General features: G+C 40.1%; 3 protein-coding genes across 3 annotated transcripts; 1 reads left to right on the forward strand and 2 right to left on the reverse strand.

Annotated features, from left to right (window-relative positions):
• Positions 1-116: 116 nt before the first annotated feature.
• On the forward strand, positions 117-16,400 carry LOC140952131 (digestive cysteine proteinase 1-like). The gene is made up of 9 exons (XM_073401556.1): positions 117-352; positions 3,232-3,404; positions 4,814-5,057; positions 8,858-9,062; positions 10,639-10,832; positions 11,192-11,283; positions 12,617-12,778; positions 13,453-13,636; positions 15,939-16,400. Exons 1-9 carry the CDS (start codon positions 151-153, stop codon positions 16,124-16,126), a joined length of 1,644 nt encoding a protein of 547 aa, XP_073257657.1. The 5' UTR covers positions 117-150; the 3' UTR covers positions 16,127-16,400.
• A 546-nt stretch (positions 16,401-16,946) lies between these two features.
• LOC140952133 (uncharacterized) lies at positions 16,947-19,018 on the reverse strand. The gene is made up of 3 exons (XM_073401558.1): positions 18,889-19,018; positions 17,690-17,798; positions 16,947-17,266 (listed from the first exon to the last, which is right to left on the reverse strand). The coding sequence occupies exons 1-3, from the start codon at positions 18,961-18,963 to the stop codon at positions 17,088-17,090; spliced, it is 363 nt and encodes a 120-aa protein (XP_073257659.1). The 5' UTR covers positions 18,964-19,018; the 3' UTR covers positions 16,947-17,087.
• A 1,669-nt stretch (positions 19,019-20,687) lies between these two features.
• LOC140953401 (uncharacterized) lies at positions 20,688-24,779 on the reverse strand. The gene is made up of 4 exons (XM_073402883.1): positions 24,207-24,779; positions 23,385-23,432; positions 21,954-22,711; positions 20,688-21,317 (listed from the first exon to the last, which is right to left on the reverse strand). Exons 1-4 carry the CDS (start codon positions 24,394-24,396, stop codon positions 20,688-20,690), a joined length of 1,626 nt encoding a protein of 541 aa, XP_073258984.1. The 5' UTR covers positions 24,397-24,779.
• Between the last annotated feature and the right edge of the window lie 1,865 nt (positions 24,780-26,644).

Consider the following 26,644-nt stretch of genomic DNA (forward strand, 5'->3'; position numbering starts at 1 on the left):
GTTTTTTTTGTTGTGGTTTGTTTTTTTCGATTTTCGCCGGCGTTACTATCACGTGGGGTGACCATCGGGTGCAATTATCGCGTGCAAGGTATTAATCATGTGACAGTCACGACTCCCAATCTACTCCACTAGTTGCGTACCGTCTGCATCATGGCGTTTTGGCTCGTAGTCTTCTTGTCTTTCCTTTCCATTACGTTTGGAAAGTCCGTTCCCTTGAGAGATTTGCCTCCAAGATGGCCGACTGCCTATTCGGTTTCTGGAGTTCTTCGCTTGCCTTACGCTGAAATCGTGGAACCATTTCAAGCCTGGTTTGACGCGCAAAATGGAAGGAGCAGAATAGATTACTACGGGGGTAAAATTAACAGATAGTATACAGTATTTGAAGCTCAGAGCTTATATTGAAGAAGGGCATTTTTTCCTCCGTAATAGTATTATAATCGCGACACCATTTTATAAAATTCTTTTATGACAAGCTTAATTACTTTTCTGTTCGTACTCTAGGAAAAATCATGTTCGCAAACTGTCAAAACAAGTTTACCCATCAAAAATGTCTTTTTCAATCCTTCATATTAAATGGCGGGTAGGAGGGGGCCAGGAGCTGAGGGGAGTTTTGTCGAGGCGGGGGGTCAGAGGGGAACTGCTTACCAAAATAGAGGAGACCAAGCGTACATTGTATGTAACTATTTATTAACCTTTGCAAGAAACAAACAAATGATGCTTCTGTCTTAACAGCAGTAAGCTAATTCTAAAGTGGGCCTTCAGCATATTGAAAAACAATTCCTAATTTTTATTAGTGGTTATTGGGTACAGAGGTGTTTTTTCAGCCATTTCAGGCCTGGTTAAACAGTGAATGAAAGAAGACTTCAGAAGGTATCACAAGATCTACTGAATTTCTCTGTTGTGCTCTTTACTATCCTAGCTATGTGGAGTAAATTTTAAAAATTAAGATGATTACCCTTAACTATTAGCTGCTTCCGTTTTAATACTTACATTATTATACTAGTTGGAATTGTAATGATTATCAAAGGTCAAAGAATGGTGTGAGCATTTCAATTCAATAAGAATTATTAAATTACATGAATTTAGCCTGCACAGCAAGTGTTTCTGCACGAGTTCATCAAGAAAGTTAACACAAGAGCAAAAAAGAGGAATGAGAGGGGAGGGGAGAAATAAGGAAATGCTTGCCTGCAAACCCTAGATTTTGAAAAAACTGTGTTCGTGTACGAACGCAGCTTCTGATTGGTGTGGTGTCAGTAGTGTTGACTGAATATCGATCAATAAATCAATCAAACCAGGTATGTTTTTGTTTAGCCTCCCCGCAGACGTCCTTTGGGGTTCGTTTGTCACGCATTCATTTCTCCCCCACGGATGTCGGCTGTGTTTAGCAGACGTCCGTGGGGGAGAAATGAATGCATGACAAACGAACCCCAAAGGACGTCTGCGGGGAGGCTAGTTTTTGTTGTGCATCGCAAATCTGGTCTGATAGTGATGTGGTCTCTGGTTGCAGATTATAAATGCCTTTTGGACTGGTATTTATTTGAATCATGTTAACTGTGCAAAGGTTTATCAGATCTGAGCTGAAAGGAGGTTGTTTTTTCACCCCTTCAAAGAATAATTTGGAGATTGTGCAGTGGGGACTAGTAAAGGCTAATTTATTGGGAATGACAGCATGCGGATCTGACTGGAAAAATTGGACTGTTTGTTAGAGATAACATAGCCCCTTTTGGTTTGCATGCGGGCCAGCGTTTCCTCTTCTCCCCCCCCCCCCCCCATCCCCCTAACCTTGCATTTGTTTTGCTCCTACTCCAACTTTCATGGAATAACTCATCTGGAAACACTTGCTATGCAGGCTGCATGAATTATTGAATGTGTACTGGATGAGTGCCAACAGCCAATTTCTTCCATTATTCTTTAAATGTCATCTCTAAATGACCTGCAGTGTTTTTAACCTTAGTACCAAATTATCTCAAATTGCATGTACCCTCCTAATAGGTGGTAGTGCGATGTATGACATTTGCAGACTGCAGACTGCATGAGGCAGCAAGACTGTAAATTGAATGAAACCAAAAATATTGTAATAAAGGTGGCGTCATCATCAACATTACCTTGTTCCGAGATGTACATGTAAGGCCTAGAAGCGAAGTTTATATTTTTCACGCAAATTACACTGACCTGATTCCTGAAGGAGTTGTTGGCTGTTCTGCTCGTATTGCATTGAATTAGAGCAGAATAATGTCTGCCGATGTCACAAACTCGTTCATGAATCCATAGCAACAGGCTAGCAATTTAGCCTGCACCACAGAGGAAACTAAACTCTGGTTATATAAGTCTGTCACGTCTGTGTAACAGTGCTGGAATCCTTATTCTACAGGGGCCCCACCTGTGTACTAGGATTTGAGTATGAGCAATGCATGATTGGCCTGTTAAAAATGCCGTTGTCAATTTGCCTATTTAGAAATTCAAAATGCACTTCCGGTAATTCGTCGAGTCCAGTTAGAATCTGTTTGGTTTAGATTATTTGGCATATCCTTAAATACTGCTAAGATGAAATACGTCATTTAAAAGGTGTTAAATGTCCATGATCTATCCTAAACGTTTTTGTCGACTTAACTGTAGTGAGCACGAAGTGCTCGCAATCTAAACACTTTTTTTTTACAGAAGACTACTATTTAGACAGGCATTTATGAGCATTGCTACTTGTCATTATCAATTCACTATAAACGAAGAAGAATAAAGAATCAACACAATTAGTGATATGCCAGGTGAGTCAATAAAGAGTCGCGTCGGTGAAGAATAGCCAACAGCATCTTGGAAATGAGTTCAATGTAACTTTCCGCAAAAATATCAACCTTGTTCCCAGGCTACTTTCTCACTTTCACACGATGTTATATTTTTAATGGTGTCACCTTTAGTAGGAAGACTTTTGGTGTCTTTCAATTTACAATCTGCCGTCTGCAGTGTGCAGTCTGCGATCTGCAAATGTCGTACACTGGTGGTAGTGTTGGTAGAGTATTGTACCTCAATGTATGATAGTTTTTATGTAGAAAATGCAGATAGGGGTGACAGCCTGGCTATCAGATGTCAGTAAGCTGAAAGGCTTTCTGTACTCTCTTTTGCCATTAGCCACTTAAAATGGCTTCCTATATCATCATTGCCTCTATATAAGTAAGGCAGATTTCATGGGTGAATTAAAATTAAAGCAAATGAGGAAGAAATATTGCCTTTCTCTAGGGATGGACAGCACAATTCAGAGAGCTGATGAGAAGCCGTATGGTGTAAATTACAGGATATGTCCTGAAACCACAGAAACCCAAATGAATGTTCGCCGCTGTTTTGCAGTCAATGGCTCAGAGGCTGCACCCACTGCAACACAGACAGTTTTACCTGATCTATCTCATTTTGAGGTACTTAAATATTTTTCTCATGCTGTTTTGCTTGTTTATTCCACTGTACAGTATAGTAATCAACAGGCATTGGTTCAAGTGTTTTCTAACAGGCCCTGGTAAGTGCTATCCACCAGGCCCTTGTTGTTCAATAGGTGGATAACACTATCCAGTAGTGGCCATGGAGAAATCTATATCCAGTGGAATATAATGCAATAGTTTCACCAGTACAGTCATTCCCCATTAATAGTGGAGCTCCACACATGTGAACGGAGCCCCATACCCAAGAAAATTTGGTAATCTATCCATCCGGTAAATTTTGGTAATCACATGACCGTACATCCATCCACACCACAGGGCAACCAATGTGTAATGTCAAACTTTCTAGCTAGTGTGGGCTGCCTGTAATCTGTGTTAACTTGATAATAGACATCCATATTAAGGTCAATTGACAGCTGTCATGTGACCAGTGTCACATGACTGTATTGTGAGCTCAGGTGACAAGTCATTGAGGTCACGTGTTTTTTTAAAGCTTTCAGCTGACTAGTTCTCAGCTTTTAATATTGATCGCAGGCTCAAGTTTACATTTTTCAGTCATATGGTTCTCCCCTAAAGTTAAATGTAGGTTTGTGGATTTCTTTGCAATGGGTTAAAGTCCATTGTCTGAAGTAAATTTTAAATGCATAAATGGGAGCTCCGCTTTTCGCTCTGGCTAAATCTATATATTAGCATACATAACTAAGGATAACTTTGTTTCTTTTGTAACTCAAGGCTGTTCTAGGCAAAGCAATTCCTTTGACTTAAAAATTCCTATTTCCAAAATGTCTGCAGTTCAGGGCCTCGTACTTTAATAGGATTGTCAAATTATGGTCAACTTCAGTTGTAAGTTTGTGCCCCCGGGGGCTTGTGCTCAGAAATTGCCCTCAAATTCAAAATTATAAAACAAAGAAAAACATGCACGGTAACACATAAACTTTTGCATAATTTTGCCAAAGAACGCATACATCAATATACTGTGCCACTTTTTTACTGCAATCATTTGGGACACGTAATAGTTCACTCTTCAGTCTTCGCTTAGATTTCCTTGGTCCATATATATAGACAAATTAAAGTACTTGCATGGCTGAGATTTGGAAAGATCTACGCCTTCAAGGCGAGTTTCAGTAATAACTTGGTGCTAAGCTAGCCCAGTGGATTTTGAGATGCATATTTCCCTCCCAGTATAAGCCTAGACAATTTTGAAATGCTAATTTCCGTCTGTATGTAAGTCCCTCAAAATTAAAAAAGGGCCTTTGAAAAATATAAGCCCTGGGGCTAATATTTTCGGAATTTTACAATAATTCTTTTGAGATCACTTCATGTAACAATATCTTTGTCTTCAATCTCATGGGGTAGTGACTTTGCGAATATTTACCCCATTTTCTTTGTAGTTTGCTGGCTACAAGTCATGTGGAACAAGCAACTGTTCTTTGTGGATCTACAGAAAAACTGAGGGGTACAAGGAAAACACATACACCATGTACACAACACCTACAACCAATCCTGTAAAGCCTGTTCATTATGAAATGCTTGGATATGACACCCTTCTGGGCTCTCACTATGATAAATATGAAATGGACTTTGTAGATTACTCTGATGAAATGCCACCTCCTGATGTATTTGATGTCCCTGAAGGTATGGAATATTGTTGTTTTTCCCTGCCAGTGCACAAATAATTGCAGAAGAAAGAAGATACTTTTCCATTTTAGTGAGGTGGTGGGTTAGGGTGGCTTTAAAGAGGAAAGTGGCAACAGGGACTAATATTAACCCTATTCACTTTTCAACTTTCCATGTAAAATATCTCCATGGAATTCGATGTGCTAATCCTCTACGGAATTCCATAGAGTATCCTATACCTGCCAACTTTTTCTGAGATATAAGCGTGAGATTTTTATCCTGGGAGTGCTGAGATTTTTGAAGACAACACGATCATTTCCAAAGATTCCCGAAGAAGTCCGAAGTCTTCCGAAGAAGTCCGAAGTCTTCCGAAGACGTCCGAAGTCTTTTGATGACGTCCGAAGTCTGCCGAAGGCGAGCTCGCTCCCAGTGCTTTTCACTTCAAAATCCAGAGATTGCGAGGAAGGTATTGTCATTTATTCATTTTACACATGGTTTTTGTTCCTTATGTATGGGTCTGAGTTAACATATTTTTGGAAATTGTGTCAAGCAAGACGGCAACAACTCACATTTTTTCAATCAGGCGTGAGAAATTGGCCCGCAAGCATGAGCCGGCGTGAGAAGTTTTCAACCCACAGGCGTGAGAGTTGGCAGGTATAGTATCCATGGAGTATTTGTGGAGGTATTTTACATGGGTTACCAGGGTGGTCAGGTTCCAGTGGATAAGGCTTTTGCAAATTCTGCTTTTTACAAACTTTGACTCATGAAAGAGCTTTTTAGATTTGCCTCAGAAACAGCAGTTAAAGTCATCAAGTTGCAAACAAAACCTGTTGATAGTTTTGTATTTTCAGTTACTCAGGTAGCAAAGCTTGAAGCTTAAAAGTTTGTGTGATTTAAGGTGACTCGACCCAGTTTTTTTTGGGGGGGTACCATCCTACTTTGAAGCTCTCTGGTATCTCCACCTTTACTTTTATCGTAAGTCTAACACATAGAATGGATAACATATAGATCAATCTACAATATAACATAAAATTTTTGGCGATCGGAGTAAATGTCACGTGGCTATAATGCCACGCCCCTTTGAGGTCTGAGTCGAAAATCTGCTGTTGCAGGCATTTTTTCGTGAAAATCTCTCGGCTACATATAGTGCGCATTAGTGCCTTGCGCTGAACAGAGTTTCACCAAAATCGCAAAGACCCAATTCGAGAAATTCAGCGGTTTCCAAATTTAGGTTATAATTTATGCGAAAATGATAAGCAAACTTTACACGGATTATATCTAATAAACTATGAGATTCATCTCTTTATTTTGAGAATCCTTATAACAGATGGGTCCTTGCAAGTCAGCAAAACGCTTTAGGGCCTTGTAAATGCGCGCGATTTTGAGCAAAGCAAACACATAGAAATTATAGTTTTCGCTATTTGTTGACGTTTGTCAGCGTTTAAGAGTCTTTCTCACGAAAAAAGCATTTTCTTAAAAATTCGTAGTTTTTTTTCCTTCAAATTTTTTCAGGGCCACAATTGATTAACTAACTACCCGGACTCTGAATTTCATGGTCATTGAAAAACTGTGACATTATCTTCTATAAGCCCAAACTTGGGTAAACATTGAAGATTTTTAGCGTTTTGGCTGAGTTTGTGCTTTGGGAGTTGTCTATTGTTTCTAGTCTGTCATTATACAGCATTCTTGTTCAGCACGCGTGCAATGACCGCGCTTGGCTGACTTCCGAATGCTCACCGAGATATAATAATTTTGGTACAGTGAGACAGGTTATCGCCTGATACATACAGGTTTAACTCACAATTTTTAATCAATTCTCGTGCTTCTTGTGCCTTTGCAAAAAAATCAAGAAGTGCTACACACTAATCTACTTACTATAAAAAAATATCATTTTTTCATAGGTTTAATGCAAGCCAATAATTAAACCAACTCGTGACGGGAATATCTCGGTGAGCATTCGGAAGTCAGCCAAGCGTGGTCATTGCACGCGTGCTGAACAAGAATGCTTATCATTTTCGCATAAATTATAACCTAAATTTGGAAACCGCTGAATTTCTCGAATTGGGTCTTTGCGATTTTGGTGAAACTCTGTTCAGCGCAAGGCACTAATGCGCGCTATGTGTAGCCGAGAGATTTTCACGAAAAAATATCGGCAACAGCAGATTTTCGACTCAGACCTCAAAGGGGCGTGGCATTATAACCATGTGACATTTACTCCGATCGCCAAAAATTTTATGTTATATTGTAGATTGATCTATATGTTATCCATTCTATGTGTTAGACTTACGATAAAAGTAAAGGTGGAGATACCAGAGAGCTTCAAAGTAGGATGGTACCCCCCCCCCAAAAAAACTGGGTCGAGTCACCTTAAAGGTTAGTTAGAAGTATAGAAACCCATCTTCTTGAAGCCTGTGACTGGGCTGACGTCAGTGATCTCATGTCTCTGTAAGGCATTCACTGACACTATCAAACAGTTGACTTGCCATACTGGCAAAAAGCAATTTAGTATGCCTTCATGGTTTTTGAAGTTTGAGAGAGTCACTGTTCTGCCATTCTGTTACTTGTGTGTATTTTTGCTTTATACATACCCCTCGCCAGCTCAGCTGATGAGGTGGCAGGGTGATGAATTCAGTTTTGAAGTACTATCATAACCTCTTTATCTTTAATATTATTATTCATTCAAAAGATTTCTCCATATATTTCTGATTGGCCAAAAGCACATGCAGAATTCATCATAAAGAGCTACTGTCCCAGGGGGGGGGGGGGGGCACTTGGATATTTTTTGGGTGGATATGTGCCGCCAGGGACTCCAAATTGGCACCCGGTTCTAAAAAAAATGTCCCCTAAAATTGATACCCCGTTCTAAAAATGGGCCAATTTTTTATACCCCGTTCTAGAATTTGCCCTAAAACTGATACCCCGTTCTAGAAATGGGCCAATTTTTTAAACTCCGTTCTAGGAAGTTAAATTGAAATAGCCCTGTTTTTTTTTTTTAAAGATATTTCTTTATTTGTTCGACTTTACATCAAATCAATGCTTCTTCATAATCAGCAACAATTTTAAGCAGAAGATAAAGCCTTGATCCACAATTTTTTATACCCCGTTCTAGAAAACGCCTCTGAAATGGATACCCCTTTCTAAATCAGGAGCTTCAAAATCACGACCCCGTTGGGCGGCACATACCCGTATAGGTAATGTATGGCAGTGCCCCCCCCCCCCCCCCCAGGGCTACTGTTGACCAAATTTGGAAAGAAGTTTGTTGTATTGAACCGATGATCTCTAAAGTGCAGCCAAAAATGTAGATTATTGAACTGTTAACCAAGAAAACCTGGGACAAGGTTAAGTTGTTTTGGTAGTGAGAACAAAATGGCTGAACAGTCAGCCAAACATTTTACTCGTTTCTTGGTGAAGTACTGTCTAAAATCATAGCAAGAACAGCAACAAGACACCTTGACGAACATCTGCTATTCGGAGTATATTTGCAGACCTGAACAGACCTTAATATTATTTATCTCCTAAAGTTGCCAATAAAGATGCGCTATCCACATCAACTTAACATTGACCAAGGTAGGCACATTTTAGCTTGTTTTTAAACTTAGAATTATTTTGAATGAATAATAAAACAATTATTGAATTTGGCTTTCGTAGGATGTGAAGAATTCTGCAGATCTTGGCGGGTGTTATCCACCTTGCAGAATTCTTCATATCCTACTCAGCCTCATTCAATATTATTGCTAAATATTTCTCAGTCAATAACTTAAAGATTATGCCCTTATTTATTTATTTATTTATTTATTTATTTATTTATTTTATTTTAGGAATGACATGCACAGGTTTCCCTGGTCCTGGATCTATGTCAAGTCTGATAGCTAATCCCATGGAAGAATTCATTGAGCCCAATGGCCCGGAGAGAGTCCATGAAATGTTTGAACACTTCTTGCTTAAGTTTCCCAAAAGATATGCCAACACAGTGGATAGGAAAGAGCACAACCAGCGCAGAGACATCTTCAGGCAAAACTTGAGGTAACTAAAAATTAACAAGAACGCTGTTAAAAAAGCGTTAAGTCTTGCTTGCTTGGAGACTAGATAAGAACTGAGGAGGTGATTAATTCTACAGTTAACAGGATTTCCTTGATGAAAGTTTTTCACTTCCTACTTGTCTGAACAAGGATAGATTTGACTCCTCAGTTGACAATAAATTAAGTCTGTATAATGACGTGAAAAACGAAGTCAGATTTGAATCTTATCTTGATTTAATAAAGAGTCGTTAAGACAAGAGTGGCAGAAACCAAAATGCGAATTTCTTGCCTCTTGCTACCTATTGAATCTGGGCGCTACAAGAAGATACCCAGAGTTGAGAGACTTTGCCCCCTTTGTAATAGATCCGAAATTGGTGATGAATTCCATTGGTGATGAAAATGTACCCACTCATCACTTTCTCATATAAGCTAAGGGGTATCTTCTTGGAGAGCCTATACTCAATAAACAGTAATTTTACGAATATGTCTTGCAAGGTACCATTTTTATATATCATGTCTATGTGCGATGGAAACGTCATAAATCTCAGTGCCTCTTATATTGAAAATATTCTAAATTGTTATGCATCCGAACTCTAATTAAACTTTCTTACCATACGAGTAGCGTAGAAGCCGTACAAATTAGCCAAGTAATTTTTCTTTTATGATAATATTCAATTGTTCCTGTCTTTCTTACTTAACTTTTATTGTACTTTTTTCATTTGTTATTGTTTTGGTACTGAAATCTTCATGTCGAAGATAAAGTCAATAAAGTTGTTGTTGTAGTATTCTTCACAATATTTACTTTTCATATTGGATTCAAAGATTATTGAGAATACGTGTATAAATACATAAAAATCAATTCAAGAAAAATAGCATCATTGCCAGAGACAAAAAACGTGATGAGCATCGCGCATCCAGGGCTGTCATTAAGTTTTTCAGCAGCCATAGCAACTGAAGATTTACGTGTAACATCTCACAAAAATTTTTAGTGCCACCTCTAGCTTTCCACTTTGATCACTCTTAACATCAAGTGAGCTCAGCCGTGACAGCTGTTACAGGTTACGGCCCTTATGACACCTCTGGCATCATTTCAATCATTGGCGAAAATGAACCGCATGCTCATCACATAAAGACGCATTTGCATGCAATGAAAGTTCAACATCTTTCTCATCAATCTTTTGTAAGCTTTGCATGGCACTGTGACATGTTGGGATTCTTATCCCCAGTTTCCACTTTCTTCACAGTAACACCTGGGACCACAAACCCCTTTTGGCATGCACACACGAAAAAAAAAAAAGAAAAAAAGAAACATTTGCGTTTTTAGAGTCCCACGAGGCCGATAAACCCAGCAAAAATTGTAGGCTACAATGATGTTACTATTTTACCAGTAATTCATTTGTTAAAAAAAATTCCAAATGCCGAACATTAGAATAGAGTGTAACACCTTATGTCAAATTATTGTGACTAGTGTGGTTGGCCTGGTATAAGTTTGTGTCATCTTCAGGCATTTTTTTTTTCAGAAGGAAACTGGTAAGTATTTTTTGGTGCAGAGCTGTAACCATGGTTTTTTTTCCTTCCAGGTTCATTAACTCTCACAATCGAAAGCATGTTAGTTTCCAAGTTGGTGTCAATCATTTAGCAGACAGGTCACCTAAGGAGCTTGCAGTGCTAAGGGGACGTACACATACCAGTGCTTATAATGGTGGACTTCCATTCAATCCAGACCTGTCAACGTTAAAAGATGTTCCAGACAGTATGGATTGGCGACTTTATGGTAATAAAATGTCAAGCCAGTACTGCACAGACATCCCCTATTTAAACCTAAAGCAAAGTAATTATAAATAGGTGACATTTACATGCCCGTTGAAACCTGAGTTCTACACATCCAAACATAAAATGATTTAATAAAAAATAGGGAAGCTGAGTAATTAGCCCCGCCCTATAGTTCTACCTCTGGCTAACACTAGCTACCATGTCAGGATTTATGATGTTCAAGCACTAAAGCTGTCCTCAAAAATTCCAAAATATGCTCACAATATTAATTTTTATCACAGTTGGGTTGTTTTTTCTTCGAGTCAAAAGGATTTTGTTATGACAAGTAGTAATGTTTAATTTGTTTGGTTGACTGTTCAGGCGCAGTGACACCTGTAAAGGACCAAGCTGTTTGTGGTTCATGTTGGAGTTTCGGTGCAACAGGAACAATTGAAGGTGCTCTGTTTCTTAAGGTGTGTGATTTGTACCAATAGTCAGTAAAAATAATGACTAATAATCCTAAGTGATAACAAATGCAAATTGCACAGTATTACTTACAAGAATGCTCTTACAGCGGAATAAGTCTCGCTTGCTTGGAGATTAGATCGAGAAATGAGGATAAGATTAATTCTACACGAAACAGGATTTACTCGCTAAAGGTTTTTAACTTCCTACTTTATCGACGGTCGATTCTTCAGGATATTTACTTTTTATTTGTTTCTGAATTGATAGCGACGACCGTAAATACGTCCGCGGTCGCAGACTGTACACTTGTATAAATACACGAAAATTCAAGGGCCTCGATGCCAGAGAAATTACGTCATTGCCAGATATCAAAAAAGTGATTTATATGGCACGTCATTTCTCACACCGAGAACTAGGTGACTGATTCCATGACTAAAACAGTTTTTATATGTCATAGAGCATTTTTAAGCCAATAATAAGTATATGTATATAGCATATACGATATATTATCGTAGCTATTTCTTAATTTAATTTTATTCCTACTTTCCCATTTATTATTAACAATTAGATTTGTAAATTAGTATTTTTCTCCTTCTTCTTTCTTTGTTCCATTTTGTAAATTAAATCGGAAGAGCCACGTAGTGGAGATTTAATAAAGATACTGTACTGTACTTTACTATTTCAATCATTGCCGAAAATAAACTGCATGCTCATCACAAGACCATTTTGCATACAATGAAAGTTTACAAAACCCGACTATCCCAGTTTTACCAATTAAGTTTCCTATTTTTTTTTTCGAACGCGGTAGTGCTCACTTGTTCCAAAGTAATCAACCCTTTCAAGCGGTAGAATTCGTGGACCGACCAGTTCTGGAAAAACTCTAAATTTAATCTTTCGTGAGCTTTCTTCGCAAAACTTGCGTAGCTTCGGTCACGCAACGATTCTTATTCCCCGTTTCCATGGTCTCCGCTAGGAACACCTGGGACCCCAACCGCCCTTTTGTGTCCTAAATACGAAAAAGAATTATGAGTCTCGCTGCTTACGCCAAGCCAAGCGAGACTAATTAAAGGTGGAGAAAGGTTGGAATATTTACAAGGGAGTCAGTCTTTGAAATTAAGAGCACCTGGGTGTAGATCTTGGGCTTCATGTTAATTTGTTAAATACCTCTCTAGTTTTGAACTGTCCACTTCATTCGGTTATTGGTTTGTACCGCAGCACTAACTGCAAGGTTGATTCAAGTCCCATCCAAGTAAAGGGTGTTTTCCACTTTCTTACCATTAGTGGTTAGAATGTATTTTGTAAGTGCACCTCTGTTTCCTCGTGATTGCTTTATTTTCACAGACAAAGAAGCTTGTCAGACTTTCTCAACAAAATTTGATCGATTGCTCGTGGGGTTTTGGCAACAATGGATGCGATGGTGGAGAGGAGTTTCGTTCATATCAGTGGGTAATGAAACATGGCGGAATATCTACAGAGGCAAGCTACGGACAATACTTGGCTCAGGTAACTCATAACTTTGGAATTTCTCTTTGGTAACCTGAAGCGCTCAGCATGCTGCCAACTTTTCTAGAGAAGCGTGCAAGATGGAGACAATTCTCGATCCAGCTAGAGTTAAAAGGGTTTTTTGGAAACCGCCTTTGTACAGTTAAATTGTTATCCTTTTTTCAGTCAAAGCAGGAAAATGCTCATGGTGGTAATAATAATGAACGATGCTGAGTGTGCGTGAGCCTAATAATATGTGCAGCATTTATGTGCCTGCAAGTACCGAAACCTAAAATGACTCTTTATGGCAAGAACTCAGTAAAGTACTTGGCGGCTATTACTTGGAACAAGATTTCTGATACCTTAAGATCCCTAACTACATTGTCAGCTTTTAAAAAAGCAGTCCGACAGCAAAAGTTCTAGCTAATCCTATATAATATCCATGTTCTATTAAGTAATTGGCCTTTTTATTGTAAATAGCTATGTCACGTAATTTTAGGCTTTATACTGTAAATAAGTTTTTGGATTTCCCTTTCTTTCTCTATTATTTTATTATTTTTTTCTCGGCTTATTAGCATATTTTTGCTAGAGGTCTAACCAACCTCATCAAACCCGAGATTAAATCATTCATTCATTCATTCATCATTCATTCATTCATTCATTCTTCAACTGTAGTCTTATTTCTTGGTGTCTAGGATGGTCTGTGTCATAAGGGCGACATTGGCGCCCAGTTATCAGGGTATGTGAACGTTACATCTGGAGACCTTAACGCACTCAAGGTGGCTATTGCTCAGAATGGTCCAGTAGCTGTGGGAATTGATGCCTCACACAGGTCCTTTGCTTTCTATTCCTTTGGAGTATACTATGAGCCTCAGTGTGGTACGTGAAAAAACACACTAACAACGAAAGTTAGAAATATCGTAGCAACCTTAGCTTGAAGGGTAACGTAACTTCGTTTTTAATAACTCAGTCGCTTGTTTGTGTTGCGAAGATCCTCATGGCGGAGCTCTCTCGCGCCCAGCGGAGCACCATAGTCACGTGACCGTACGTCCGGCCGCGCGTCCGGCCACAGGTATACAGATGTAAAATAACTCAATCAACAGGTATGGCAACCCAAATGCAACTCGTGGTTTTTTTGGAGGGAAATCACATGGCCACCCTCGTCTTGTGAAGCAGAGACAGTAGAGAGGAGAAGTCGTTACGTCACGTTGCGATGGTAGCAAAATTTCTGGATGACAACAAACCAAAACGTCACTTAAAAGTGGATTCGCACTGTTTCAAACTTCATCGATCTTATTTAATTTCATTTAATTTGTTAAATGTTGGCGACATTTTCTGGGTTAAATCCGAAAGGACCGTATCTAAGTTTAAGATTTTTGTGTTGTGTTCACCTACTCCATAAAACGGGCGCGTGAAATTTGGAAGTTTCATATCGCAGTCGTGCAACAACGGCTAAGAATTGTACAAAAAAGCGTAATGCACGTGCAAAGTTCTTTTTTTTTTAACCAATCTGAACCTATTTTTTTTTTTCTGTTCGCCGTCTCCCTTGCAAAACTCCCTAATTTTGTGATGCAGAAATTTTGTTACCACGGTAACGTGACGTCACACTTCTCTCTATTAAAGAGTCAATAAAGACAAAACGGAAAGCGGAAATTGTTTCCATATCCGTGTTGTCTGAAGTATTAAAGGTGATGTTACACGGGACGATTCGCAAAGACGATTTTTAGCGCAACACAGCGTTGCAATGTTGGAACGACTTGTGATTGTATTGCCGGCATCATCTATTAGGCGGCAGCCTAATAGAGCCGTGCGCGATTGTTCCAGGGGCAGAAAAAATCTCGAATCGATGTAACGTAGAGTAATGTAAGGCAACCATAACCATTTTGAAGTTTGACCACTAAATTTTACGCAAAATGACTTGTGCGCAACTTCGGACAAAAACACGAACTTCAATATCTCGAAAAATTTGCTGTGTAAGGTTTGGATTTCAAATTCTTTATGCAGTAGAACAGTTTAGTTCAGTATTTTCAAAAGATAAATTAAAGCAAGGGGCACACATACACCAAACCTATGATTCGCCTTCCCCGCGCATGTCGTGGGAGAACTGCCGTGCAGATCCCAGTTAACAGCTCCCACATGTATCGTGTGGAGCTGGCACTTAAAGGACTTGCCTCGGTGGGAAAGGGTCTTTTGTACCCTAACCCTAACCCTGGGGGCGCCTGAAAAACAAACAAAAAAAAACACGGGTTTTCCCCGGTCACTGACCGACGGTTATGTCATGCAGATGCGAAACAGCTGTCCATGGTTGCCACTGCCCGCGTGATATGGCTGTGCGCGTTCGTGAGGTAATTGACCTCTCCAGAAAATACCATAACATACCATAATACTCTTTGCTTGTCATCCCAAAATTTTGCATAAGCATTGTTTTCAGTTTCTCTTGGGGCCTTTTCAGCTCCCAAGAGAAACTGAAGACAATGCTTATACAAAATTTTGGCAATCAATGGCTGTGGGTTGGTGTATGTGTGCACCTTGCTTTAATTTACTGGTAAGTTGTGATCCACCTTCCCCGCGCATGTCGTGGTAGAACTGCTGTGCGGTTCCCAGCCAACAGCTCCTACATGTGTTGTGTGGAGCTGGCGCTTCATAGACTGCTGAGCACTCACGTCGGCAGTAGGGTGTTTTTGAGACGCGGGTTTTCCTCATTCATTAATCCAACGGCTTCGCCACGCTGGTGGTCCCCAATAAGGGCGAAACAGCTGTCTACGGCTGCCTCCCCCTGCGTGATATGGCTGTGCGCATGCGTGAGGTACTGGCCCGGCCTGGTGTATGTGTCCCCCTCTTTTACGTTTGCACTATTTTCAATGCAATTGAATTAAGTTCAATGAATTACTGTATTTCATGACATTTCTAAACAAATTCAACAGCGCGCGAGTATAGGTAAAATCTTTGCTCGTTGGCACTTAGCGATAGCTATAACTATTATAAGTATATTAACAAGAACTTCGCTTTTAGCCCTGGCTAGATCTATATTATTATGATATGTTAAAATGAAAATTATCTCGTCGTGGTCTCTGAGCTAGTAATTAAACTCCCTCCCATAATTTTAACGGACAAAGTAATGTCACTGACCGCTTAAAAAGTGACTGTTTAGTTTTCAATTCGCCTCTTTCTTTCCGTGTAGGAAATAAGCCTGAAGATCTAGATCATGCGGTACTGGCTGTTGGTTATGGAACAATGAAGGGACAGGCCTACTGGCTAATCAAGAATTCCTGGTCCACCCACTGGGGGAATGATGGCTATGTCCTCATGTCACAGAAAGATAACAACTGTGGGGTTGCTACTGACGCAACCTTTGTTCACCTACAATAGCTCTCGAAGCTCTTACCAACCTACTTATTTTTACGTCCTTCAACACTTAACGATAAGAAAAGGGAAGGGATAAAACTAAGTTTCCACTTACTTGCGAAGCAAAATATAGATTTTTATATTCGATCAGATAAGAGGCACTGTGGTGTTTCGTCGGCACAGCAATGATTTTTAGTTAATATAAACTGAAGTGACCACCGTAAAAAAAATCAAAATTTTAATTCAAAAACCTAACTTCATTTAGCCGTTGTAACTGTATGTAGAAGCGATGCTTTGACTCGACAAGTGCATTTACTTCTTTGAATAAAAGTAATCTTAGTAGTATTCTTCTTTGAATAAAAGTAATTTGTGAAAAAGCTGTAATGACATTGTGTAAAACAAGTGGACACTGTTATTTAGTATTTGTTTATTGCATTGCTTATGATGTAGTTTGCGTCGCTTGTAACAAGTTCCACCAAGTTAGATGGTTTAACATTTGTTTAATGGTGAATCAGTGTCACCATTATTGATTCGATGATTGATTGATGGAGGGATGGATGGATGGATGGATGGATGGATGGATGGATCCCGTTCCTCGGTCTTTCTTTACTCCGAAACCGAAAACCAAAGGAAACGCTTGCTAAGAAGGCCAATGGATTGATTGATTGATTGATTTTTCTATCGCTCTCTAAAATTGATGCCACAATGAGTTCTCAAAACAAGAATCCCCTTCGGCTGTGCATTCAAATGGAGCTCTATTTTGAGTTATCTCCCCCACCCTACCCGTGACATTTCAGCGTTAAATCGTTAAACAGATGAGGATTAAAACAATGGGAGAACCACACTTGGTTTAACATTCTTTCGTTTAATTATCAGCACTATTGAATGCTTACTCAGAGTGCTCAAGCAAGCCGCGCTTCACTAAAAATTCTGCTCTCGTCGATCTTGTTCAGTTTTTGTTCTTTACTGAGTGATATTTGCCTCACTATCTTTCTGAATTGGGCTTCTTAATTATGTATGGATGCAGTGATTTATTTCCATGCTTTCTTGGTAATCCAAGTCTAAATGGCCGAGTACATGAAGTGTGTGACGATGGTGTGATCCGGGTTGGCTCTTCTTTGTCAGCATTGGTGTATTCACCTCTGGTATGGGATAAGTAACTCCCTTGGTGAAAAAATGAAATATGTCAGTGGTGGAATTAGGAGTATTCACAACTTGATCATGTTTATCATATTTATTTAACATAACTCAAACGTTTCCCTGAATCCACGCAAACTTGAACTAGTTTTGCTTTAAAACATGTAACATTCCCGTTTAACTTGTTAGGCCTTTTTTTGGCCGCCTGCAGACCTCCATGCTTTGACCGGGTATGTTTAGTCAGGATTCTAATATCCCATTTTAAAACAAAATTTTTCTTAATCCCCTAAGTTTCATAGCCATACCTTAAACGGTTTTTGCATTTATGAAGGACTCGTATTTAGGAAGGCGTAATGTAATCCCTCAAACCGGTAATTGTGAACTCCTTTCGGCCCGTTATAACCATTTAACGAAGGCGTAGAACTCGTCATATAAAAACGTTAGCGATACCTGCAAGTGTGACATCGGCGAATTTATCATCCTCACTACGATTAGGAACTAGATGTTGGCTCTGAAAGGTCAGCTTACTTTTCAGTGGATTATTAGTCTCATGCACGGTCTGAAAACAAAAACGTTTTATAGATCATTAGCGCTAACCCAGGGTTAAATTTTAACTCGGGTCTCTTTTTCTTTTCATCAAAAGCATTTTCTCGGACAATTTTCTCTATGCTTTTTAGAGTAGCCAATCAAAAAATTGTTGACAAAAAGAATTAAACTGAATTTGCTTTTTAAGCTTTCATATCTGAATTCAAATTTCGAACTAACCCTGGGTTATCTTAACCCAGCTTTGAACAACTCGGCGCAGAGACCGCCGACTATTTAGCCCAATTGGCTGGATTCGAACTCAGCAGGGCCCAGTTGTTCGAACGCCGGTTAGCGCTAACCTGGGGTTAAATTTTAACTCGGGTTTCCGCGTTTGTTAAAAAGATAAAGAGTCTTTATCTTTTTAACAAACGCACTCTCTCAAATAATTTTCTCCATTCTTTTTAGAGTATCCAATCATCAAATTGTAGGCCAAGATAATTAAACTGAATTTACTTTTTAAGTTTTCATATCTGAGTTCAAATTTCGTACTAACCCTTAGTTATCTCAACCCAGCTTCGAACAACCAGGCCCAGCTTCTGCGAGGTTCCGAGTTCTGATCCTGACCCACACCCAAAGCTTTAAATTAACGGAAGAGAACGCCCTCCCAGTTTCGGATCTGCAGATGGTTTAAGTCTTCGGATAATGACCAACCCCACCTCTGCAGTGTTTTGTGATTTTATTCTTGTAAGACGCTAAATGACCTCAAGGGGCGGAACAATATAATAGGTTCTTTGTGATCTTTTCTGCGTTTTAAGAGTGGGTACTCCGTAGGGAGGGCACTTCACGTGGGGCCTGTGTGTCCTTTGCGTCAGTGGTGCCAAAGCCCATTGGACAGCCCTGTGCTAGTTAAGCTTATAACGTATTTTTAAAAAACTGGTTGACAAAAAAGCACAATCTCATCCGACAAACCGCATCACCTTCTCCGCTTCGTAGTTCTTAAACTTACCACGACGTCATGTTCCCAACAAAATCAGTTAATGTCGACATTTTTGAGCCACAACTAAACGTGCAAACGTAGTATTAACAAAATACGAAACAACAAAGTGATGCTTTATATCACAAACCTGAGTTTTTTTTAGAGCTCCTTGGACAAACATCATAGCAAACTGCAGCATCTCAGGACCATCCAGTTCAGGCATTTCTTTCTCAATCTGTCCTCTTAGAAGGCAGTTGATGGTTTTCGTTTCATTTTTTGCATCTATATAAATCGAAAAAATAAATCAAATCCTCGGCAGAATAATTCAAATGAAGCAGGACAACTCTTCTTACTTTGGGAACCCGTTACAAGCTTTCAGGTAAAAAAGTGGAACGTAAATGTCGACATCTTAGCTACTGTAATGGACTGCTGGAAAACTCTCTCTCGCAGCTCGGCTGTTTTCCCTTGGGATCCGGTGGGGAGAAAAACGGCTACCTCCGTCCCCCGAGTCGAGCCATCAGATCGCTGAGACTGAAAACTTGTCGCTAGTTAATGTCTCTGTTCCTTCGCGATACATGTTAAATGCATAACTAAATTATAAAAACAAATAATGACAAGTTGGCGTTAATGGGGGAGCACTGCCTTGCGCTAGGTTAGCCTAATGCGACCTCCGGCGATGGCGTGACCAAAGAACCTCAATTATCTCCCCAGCACTACGAGCTGAATGCAATACAGCACGTGCTGGATCGGACAAGAGTATCGGTTTGCAGGTGATATTAAACGGCAACGCGGTCAACAAGCTTGGGGGAAGTCGCTGCGCAGACTTAACCGCACCGCGCAGGAGTGTCCCTAGTTTATTTGACCGCATAGCACAAAACAAAGCCCAAACCTCGTCTCCAAAGGGAGGGAGGGAGGGAAAAATTTTACAAGAATCGTATACTGAGCGCTAACCTTGCTGAATAACAGAAGCCAAGTGAACTCTGAACACTTGTTCTAGGCTTTTATAGCTAGACAAACGTCTACTGGCATAGCCAGTAGAAAAGGCTGTACTACAAGACAGCTCAGCGTTGCACGTGCGAACTCTTAGCCATGAATAGTGCATTGAAAAAGTTGGCCAATGCTGTGGATCGTACTAGCATGCTAAAGACAACAAGGCCGTAAAGTTCTACGCTAGAATACAATGTATCTTAGAGCTTGCTGACCTTGGCAGCTTGATTACACAACTGCTTTATTGAAAAGGAACCGCCATGAAAGGGTTACTGATAACTGACGTCACGTTCCATTAACTACATTTTACTGGCGTGACAGTAAAATAGCTTTTAAAATCAGTACTTAATTGCTTTAAGTCTGCATTTCAATTTGTATCGCACTTTCTATAATAGCACAGAAGGTAAGACAGATTTGGTTGAACGGTCTTCTCTCCGTTTCTTTTGTGTCAGTATTTAACAATTATTCCTCGAGCCCGGAAGGGCTCTGAGTTAATAGCCCAGGCCGAAGGCAAAATGAGCTATTGATTCAGAGGCCATGAGGGCGAGCGGAATAATTGTTTTAGTAAAATCCAACTAGTTGGTCAAAAATATCGAGAACAAAAAACTTTTAGCTACGTTAAAGCTAGACTTTAATCTTTTTTGCCGCCAAAAAGCCCGCGCTTTTCGCTACTAGTGGGCCATAACATATAGCCTAGTAGTAGCTCAACCAATCAGAACACAGCATTGATAATAGACCACCACTAGTTGGATTTTACTAAAGCATATTAGTGCTATTCCCTTGCTATTAAAAGTGAACGATTCTGTGCACTGGCGATAGTGCCAAATGAAAATCTATGTGCGTTTGCAGGAGCGACATCTTTGCGGTAGCTTACATGTCAACGACGAACTAGAATTATAGTTAATCGCTATGATCATGCACGAAAAAAGTTTTATGCACTGTTACACTTTGACGACAAAATTATTTTGCGTTAGAAAACGAACCTGAAGCCTGAAATCCTTGATCGCCAGATTCTTGGAGAAACCCTCCTTTATTTTTCTTGTCTTCATCTCTGGCCTCGAGTAAGACATCAACTGGTGTTACTGTCTTGGTTAAAGCTTTTGTGATATCTTTTTGATATAAAAGTGCTTGCTTGCCATTCTCTTGTGTAAGAAACTCACATTCTCTTAGCTTTTCCACACCAACTGCAATATCCTTGGCTCCTTGATGATTTCCATTCCCCGACACATTGTGATAATGATGTTTAGCGTTGTAATCTGCTCTGCTTATTGAGCTTGGTGTGGTCTTCCGCAAAAGAGAAAAAGCTTGTTTGCTCGCCAAAAAATCCTCCTGAGTTTCGTTTTCTGCACACTCATCAGCTATTTCTTTATCAAAACGTTCGATATATGAAGCAGGTTTCGTCCGGTTTGGCAGGCCAGTTGTAATTAGACACTCCAAACCTAAAAACTGTTCCTCGATGTCATCGCCAAATGTATCGTTATTCACGCTATCCTGTATTTCTTCTCGTCTGAACAGTGCAGTTGCTTCTCTAGTGAGTGAATAGCGGTTTCTCTGTTGTAAGGGGCACCCAACAACGTCACCTAGACGCGACTGTGAACAACAGAAAACACATGCTTTTAAAATTCAATATTGACAACATGAGACCATAACCCTCCGTCGAAGGTGGTCGGTGGGGTCCAGTTCAGAGGACGAACTTTTCATGAGCCGAAGCTAAGTTGAATTAAGTACATGAAAAGTTCGGCGTTTGAACGCCTATTTCAATTTGGAACGGCTCAGCCCTTCTTCTTGCCTAGCCCGGCGGGCAATTTCGGCTTTGGAGCGACTTTGGAACGGCTTCGATTCAGACGCCGAAGTTTTCAAGTCCGAACGTAGTGCGTAAATTATTATAACGTATTTTGTAAGCAGTTTTACTGAAATTAGCATTTTTTCTCCTTTTGAATTTTGTTCGGCTGGAATTAAGATCAGCGTCTGAATCAATCCAGCCGATCTAATATTAAATAATAATTTAATAATTTTGGTAGGCCTTAATTCGAATTAGGTTTGGCTCATGAAAAGTTCAGCGTCTGCACTGGGCCTAAATTTTCCACCACAAAAGAGATTCAAAGGCTGGCGTTTCGAGCAAAGTTTGCGTAGGTCGATGGATGTTCTTCGGAAGCTTTTGTAAAATACGCTCTTTGCGAGTTATTTTTTTCTTTTCATAAAGCATTGTTACGTAAATTCCTTTACCTCATCTATCAGATCTCTGTCATCTATCGTGCGTAAGAAAGAGCACAAGTCCGTCTCTTTTGTTATTTCTGGGGGCAATATAGGACAGTTGCTTGCAACATGTTCGTTTGTAACCATCATTATTTGTTGCTCCTGCTCAAAATCTAAACCCATCGGTGAGAAATCACCAGGAAATTCTCCACATCTATCAGCTTTACCCTTCTCGGCTTTCTCAGCGAATTCCAAGCAAAGCTGATGCGAGCATACACTTCCGATGGTTGAGTTATAAGGCAGTGCAGCTGATTCTTCAAATTGCGAGATTCTGTTAATACCGTCCACTGCTGGTACGTCAAGTTGCTGCACTTCATTAGAGATCAGTTTGTCGGAATCTCGGTGAAACTGTGCACTAAAAACTTCATCATCCTCTGAAGCTTTGCTGTTACCATCATTGCTTAGGTGTTGAAAAGGTACTTCTTGATCGGCATAGAAGTGAAGACCTTCAGTATAAATAGAACTGTTTGTTTCTTGTTCGGTATAAAATTCAAACTCCGATTCACAAGTGTTTTCTTCCTCGGGGTGTAAATCAACCGCAGCGACTTTCTCGGCTCGCAAAGCAGATGTTTCTCTGTTTCCCTTGTATGCTGACTTATAACCTCGCTCGGAGTCTTTAATTCCGGCAAGCTTCTTTATTTCACGAAGTTTTTCCTCTGACAGCAGCTTAGCTTTTTTAACCATGGCGAAGAAAGAAACCGTCAATTTCTGAAATTTCTGTGAAATAACTGTAAAAAAACTAATAAACATTCGCGTAGGGCACTAAATCCCCTAATCTGGAACTCAAAAAGATCTTTTTCATTTATGTACTCCTCTCAACATAAACTAGATCGCTATACTTTTTTTCAAATAAAATTTATGGGCTTAACTGCAGAATATCCGGCCATTTCGAAGCTATACCCCTATAACAGTGGCTACGCGGCTACGTGGCTACGTAGAATACCCGGCCACTTCGAAGCTATTACCCCTCGCGTAGCCACGTGGCCGCATATCCCAGGGGTTTGGGTTTGGGTTACGGTTAGGGTTAGGATTAGGGTTAGGGTTGGGGTTAGGATTAGGGTTAGGTCAATTTATGAACACATCTAATTTACGACGAATTTCTTTTCAAATAATGACCCATCCTATTTTCGCAGGTAACGAACCACGCCAAGGCCACTTAGCGTAAAGAGTAACTTTGCATGATTTTCTCTCTACCTAATTAAGTTATTCGGGGTAAGTCTTAAAAAAAACGTTAAAAACACGAGATGATGTGAACATTTTAAGAAGCAATCACTCGTATCCTTGGCGCGATGGGCAACCTAAATATAGAAATAGAAATATAGAACGTTTTTCAGCTGGTACAAAAACATCTGCACAAAGTCGAAACATGGTTACTCGGTTAAATAATTATAAGACTCTTACTTCGGGTTAGTTCAGACTTGACTCCAATTGCTGGCCATACGACGGGACCTAATGAATTGTAGAAATAGACACTTCTGTTGTGGGTCTTATTTATTATTGGGCCACAAGTCCTGCTTGTTCGATCGGTGTGGGCTCTAAACCTGTATGCGCGCGTTCAAGGGGATGCAATAAGTGCGTCACAATCAGAATCAGATTTAACCTACATTTGACAAATCATAGACTGAAGATGATGTGGACTGTGGAAATATACAAATATCAATAAAATTATGATCGTCGCAGTGGTAATTACAATTTAAGCAATTGCAAATTAACCCGAAAACATTTCGGAACTTCAGCGGAATTCGGACCCATGGCCACTATGCTAGGTCCATACATTGGGAGCAGACAGAATTTGTTGAGTATTTCTTAACCCGTGAAAGGAATGAAACATAGAATGAAGATGATGTGAACTGCGGGAAAATCAGGTAAACAGCTTTTAAGGGACCGCTCATGCAAAAACTACGAAACAGTTGGTTATACTTGCGTAAAGTACCAGACAAAACTGCTGGTTTTACATGTAAAATACCCGTAAAGCAATTAGCTTTTGGTTCATGTTTCATTGCACCACACAACGCGTGGTTCTTTAGGGTTCACAGCAGGCCTGGGTTCACAGTAGCTGAAACTAAGCGTTTCCCCATTTTGGCAGTATATAATCAGATAAAAGACCGTTTGAGACCTACAAGTTAATAGCAAACGTATGTGAGCGAATGTCACTTGTTATAACACGCCATGCCTGTGTAGAAAATTTGAAATATTTCTGATGCTAAAGAAAATTGTACTCACCCTTGTTGGCAAACTCACTTTCGAAGCGTCCGTGAGGTTTCCAATCAAAATATAGGCAGCGTTTCGTTCCCCCATCATTGTTCTCGGTGACATCTTTGATGCTCCTCTGTAAACACGGCCGTTTAGATGGTGGCGACGAAAGAATTAGACACTCAGAAGAGAGCTCTATTAAATTTTCTCCCAAATGCATGAGGTCACCAGTTGACCGCGATGGATAGTCGTTAGCCAGTCGGGTTTGTCCTGTTTGCGGGCGTTCTGCAGATGGGAACTGTCGCTGCACTGATGTTAAGTTCTGGTCCTTTCCCTCCCAGCTTCTTACCTCAGCAGGTTGGAAGTTCGATTCTTCGCAAACGGGAACTGTGAAATCACACTCATCGTTTACGTATTTTTCAGCACTTGGATATGGTATCCCCTCTTCTACCTGCTGGTTAGTACTTTTAAAAGTAATGGACCCTTCGTCCGGCTTCAGAAAGCTGATAGCCTCTGCTACTGATCTGTCATCTAGTGAATACAGGAAGAAATATCTGCTGTTAATTCATATTATCTCGGTCTTTACGGTTTCCCGACTTCCAGTCGTTTGTGTTATCTGGATAATTAGCTAAAAGGCACCGATATAATGAGTATATTACAATCGTTTATCACGTTATGACGTCACAATGAGAAGAAGCAGTACTCAACATGGTGGCGGCCAGTCGGCACATGTATTGCAGCTTTGGCAAATCGGAGCGCCTGAAAGAACGGGCAAAAAACCCCGACCTTTATCATTCCGGCAGTAATTATTCTCAATGATTTTCTATAACAAAATTTCTGTTAGAAGTATGTTCATTCATGCATATGCAGACCATCCATACATTCCTTCCGCCAATATATGCTTAAGATCGAAAGCTCCACGATTTTATGTATTAGTTATGCATCAGTCAATTCCACCTGCGCCCAGCGCCCCCCCGGGCTGACCCCCGGGCATTAGCATTTTTTTTGCCTTGGATGGCAAATTCCCGGGGGTGGGGACTCTTGAACTGTCAAACCCCCCGGGGTGGGGACGAAAAAAGAGGGCAAATGCCCCGTCCTCCGTCAACACTGCAACATTTTTCATTGCTCGCACAGTCAAATAGTGCCATTTTAAGCATTTTAATATGCGAGTTTTTGTTTCAATTGACGTCTTCCTTTGTCAACCTCGTCCCCAGGGCTTTTCCCTTAAAAAATGGGTGGGGCGGGAAAAGGCCCTGGCATCGGCTGGTCACGTGTCCCCTCGTACACCCTAAAATCCTGGGTGTAATAAATTAGCGCTATGTGAAAAGCTAAAATTATGCGTAACCTCACAGCGCGCGATCTTGGGCGGCCTTTTACATCTCTTGACGATTAACGAAAAGTCTTACAAGGTTTCCTTTTTGTTACAGATACTGGCTATGGTAATTTTTTGCTTTCTTCCGATTTCTATGAAGGGGACTGCGAGCGGTAACATTTGTAAAACTTCCTTTATAGAGCGATATAAATGACAAACAAGCTATCGTACATGCATAAAGTTTGTACTGGAAAAGTTCGCTTTCGCGACTCTTTTGATATTTTATTTTATTTCTTGCGAAGTGGACCGCCGTACACAACCTAGTTCCATTCACCTTAACTCTCAGCCATATCATCATAGCGATACGCGTTGGTTTAGACTTATCTTGTATGACCTGTATTTTTAAAAAATTCATTGACCTCTGCGACACTTAACCGAAACCGGAAACCGCGCATGAAAAGTCTCTGGCAACCAGGGTATCAAACGACTGGTAACAAAGAAAGACTTGGGTCCATTTAAAATTGACATAGATGTAGTTGATCCCAATCGAATATAAGAAAAATCCTTTATACTTATCCTCGGAAGAGAAAAGATATAAGAGATCTTCAAATGTTTCAGATCGGCGACCTGTCATCGTTCCTGGCTGGAGGGCTGACTTGCATCCGGCGCGGAGATTTGTTTGTTTCATGGTCGGGTTGTAGAGAAGACCAGATTCCATAAAGCATTTTGATGAACAATTCTATTTCAATTAAGTTCAATTTGTTTAAATTCACTGCAGATCCTAGAGGCAAAGGCCCGCATTTTTGTTTGACATTGGACAAAATCACTTTCCGCTTGATGATCGTACAGTAATTCCACAGTCACGATGAATTTCAGTCGAAGTACTACTCGATAACAGCTTGTCTCAACTCTGAAGCATTTGACATATTTTGTACGTGTCAACGTAGAGCCGGTACGCCCTTTCATAAACTTGTAGCCTTTGAATAATACGCAATTAAATGGATCTTAAGCTTTTGAATCGCACAGACGCGAAAATATTGACATACAGTTCGCGATATTATTATTTTCCATTGTTGCGTCGTTCGACTTTTGCCAGCGCAAAACCAGCGGGTTGCATATAAATTAGCTTTTCAGGAATATTTAGGCTGTGCACGTG

The sequence above is a fragment of the Porites lutea genome, chromosome 11 (assembly GCF_958299795.1).
Source record: "Porites lutea chromosome 11, jaPorLute2.1, whole genome shotgun sequence".
Classification (NCBI taxonomy): Eukaryota; Metazoa; Cnidaria; class Anthozoa; order Scleractinia; family Poritidae; genus Porites; species Porites lutea.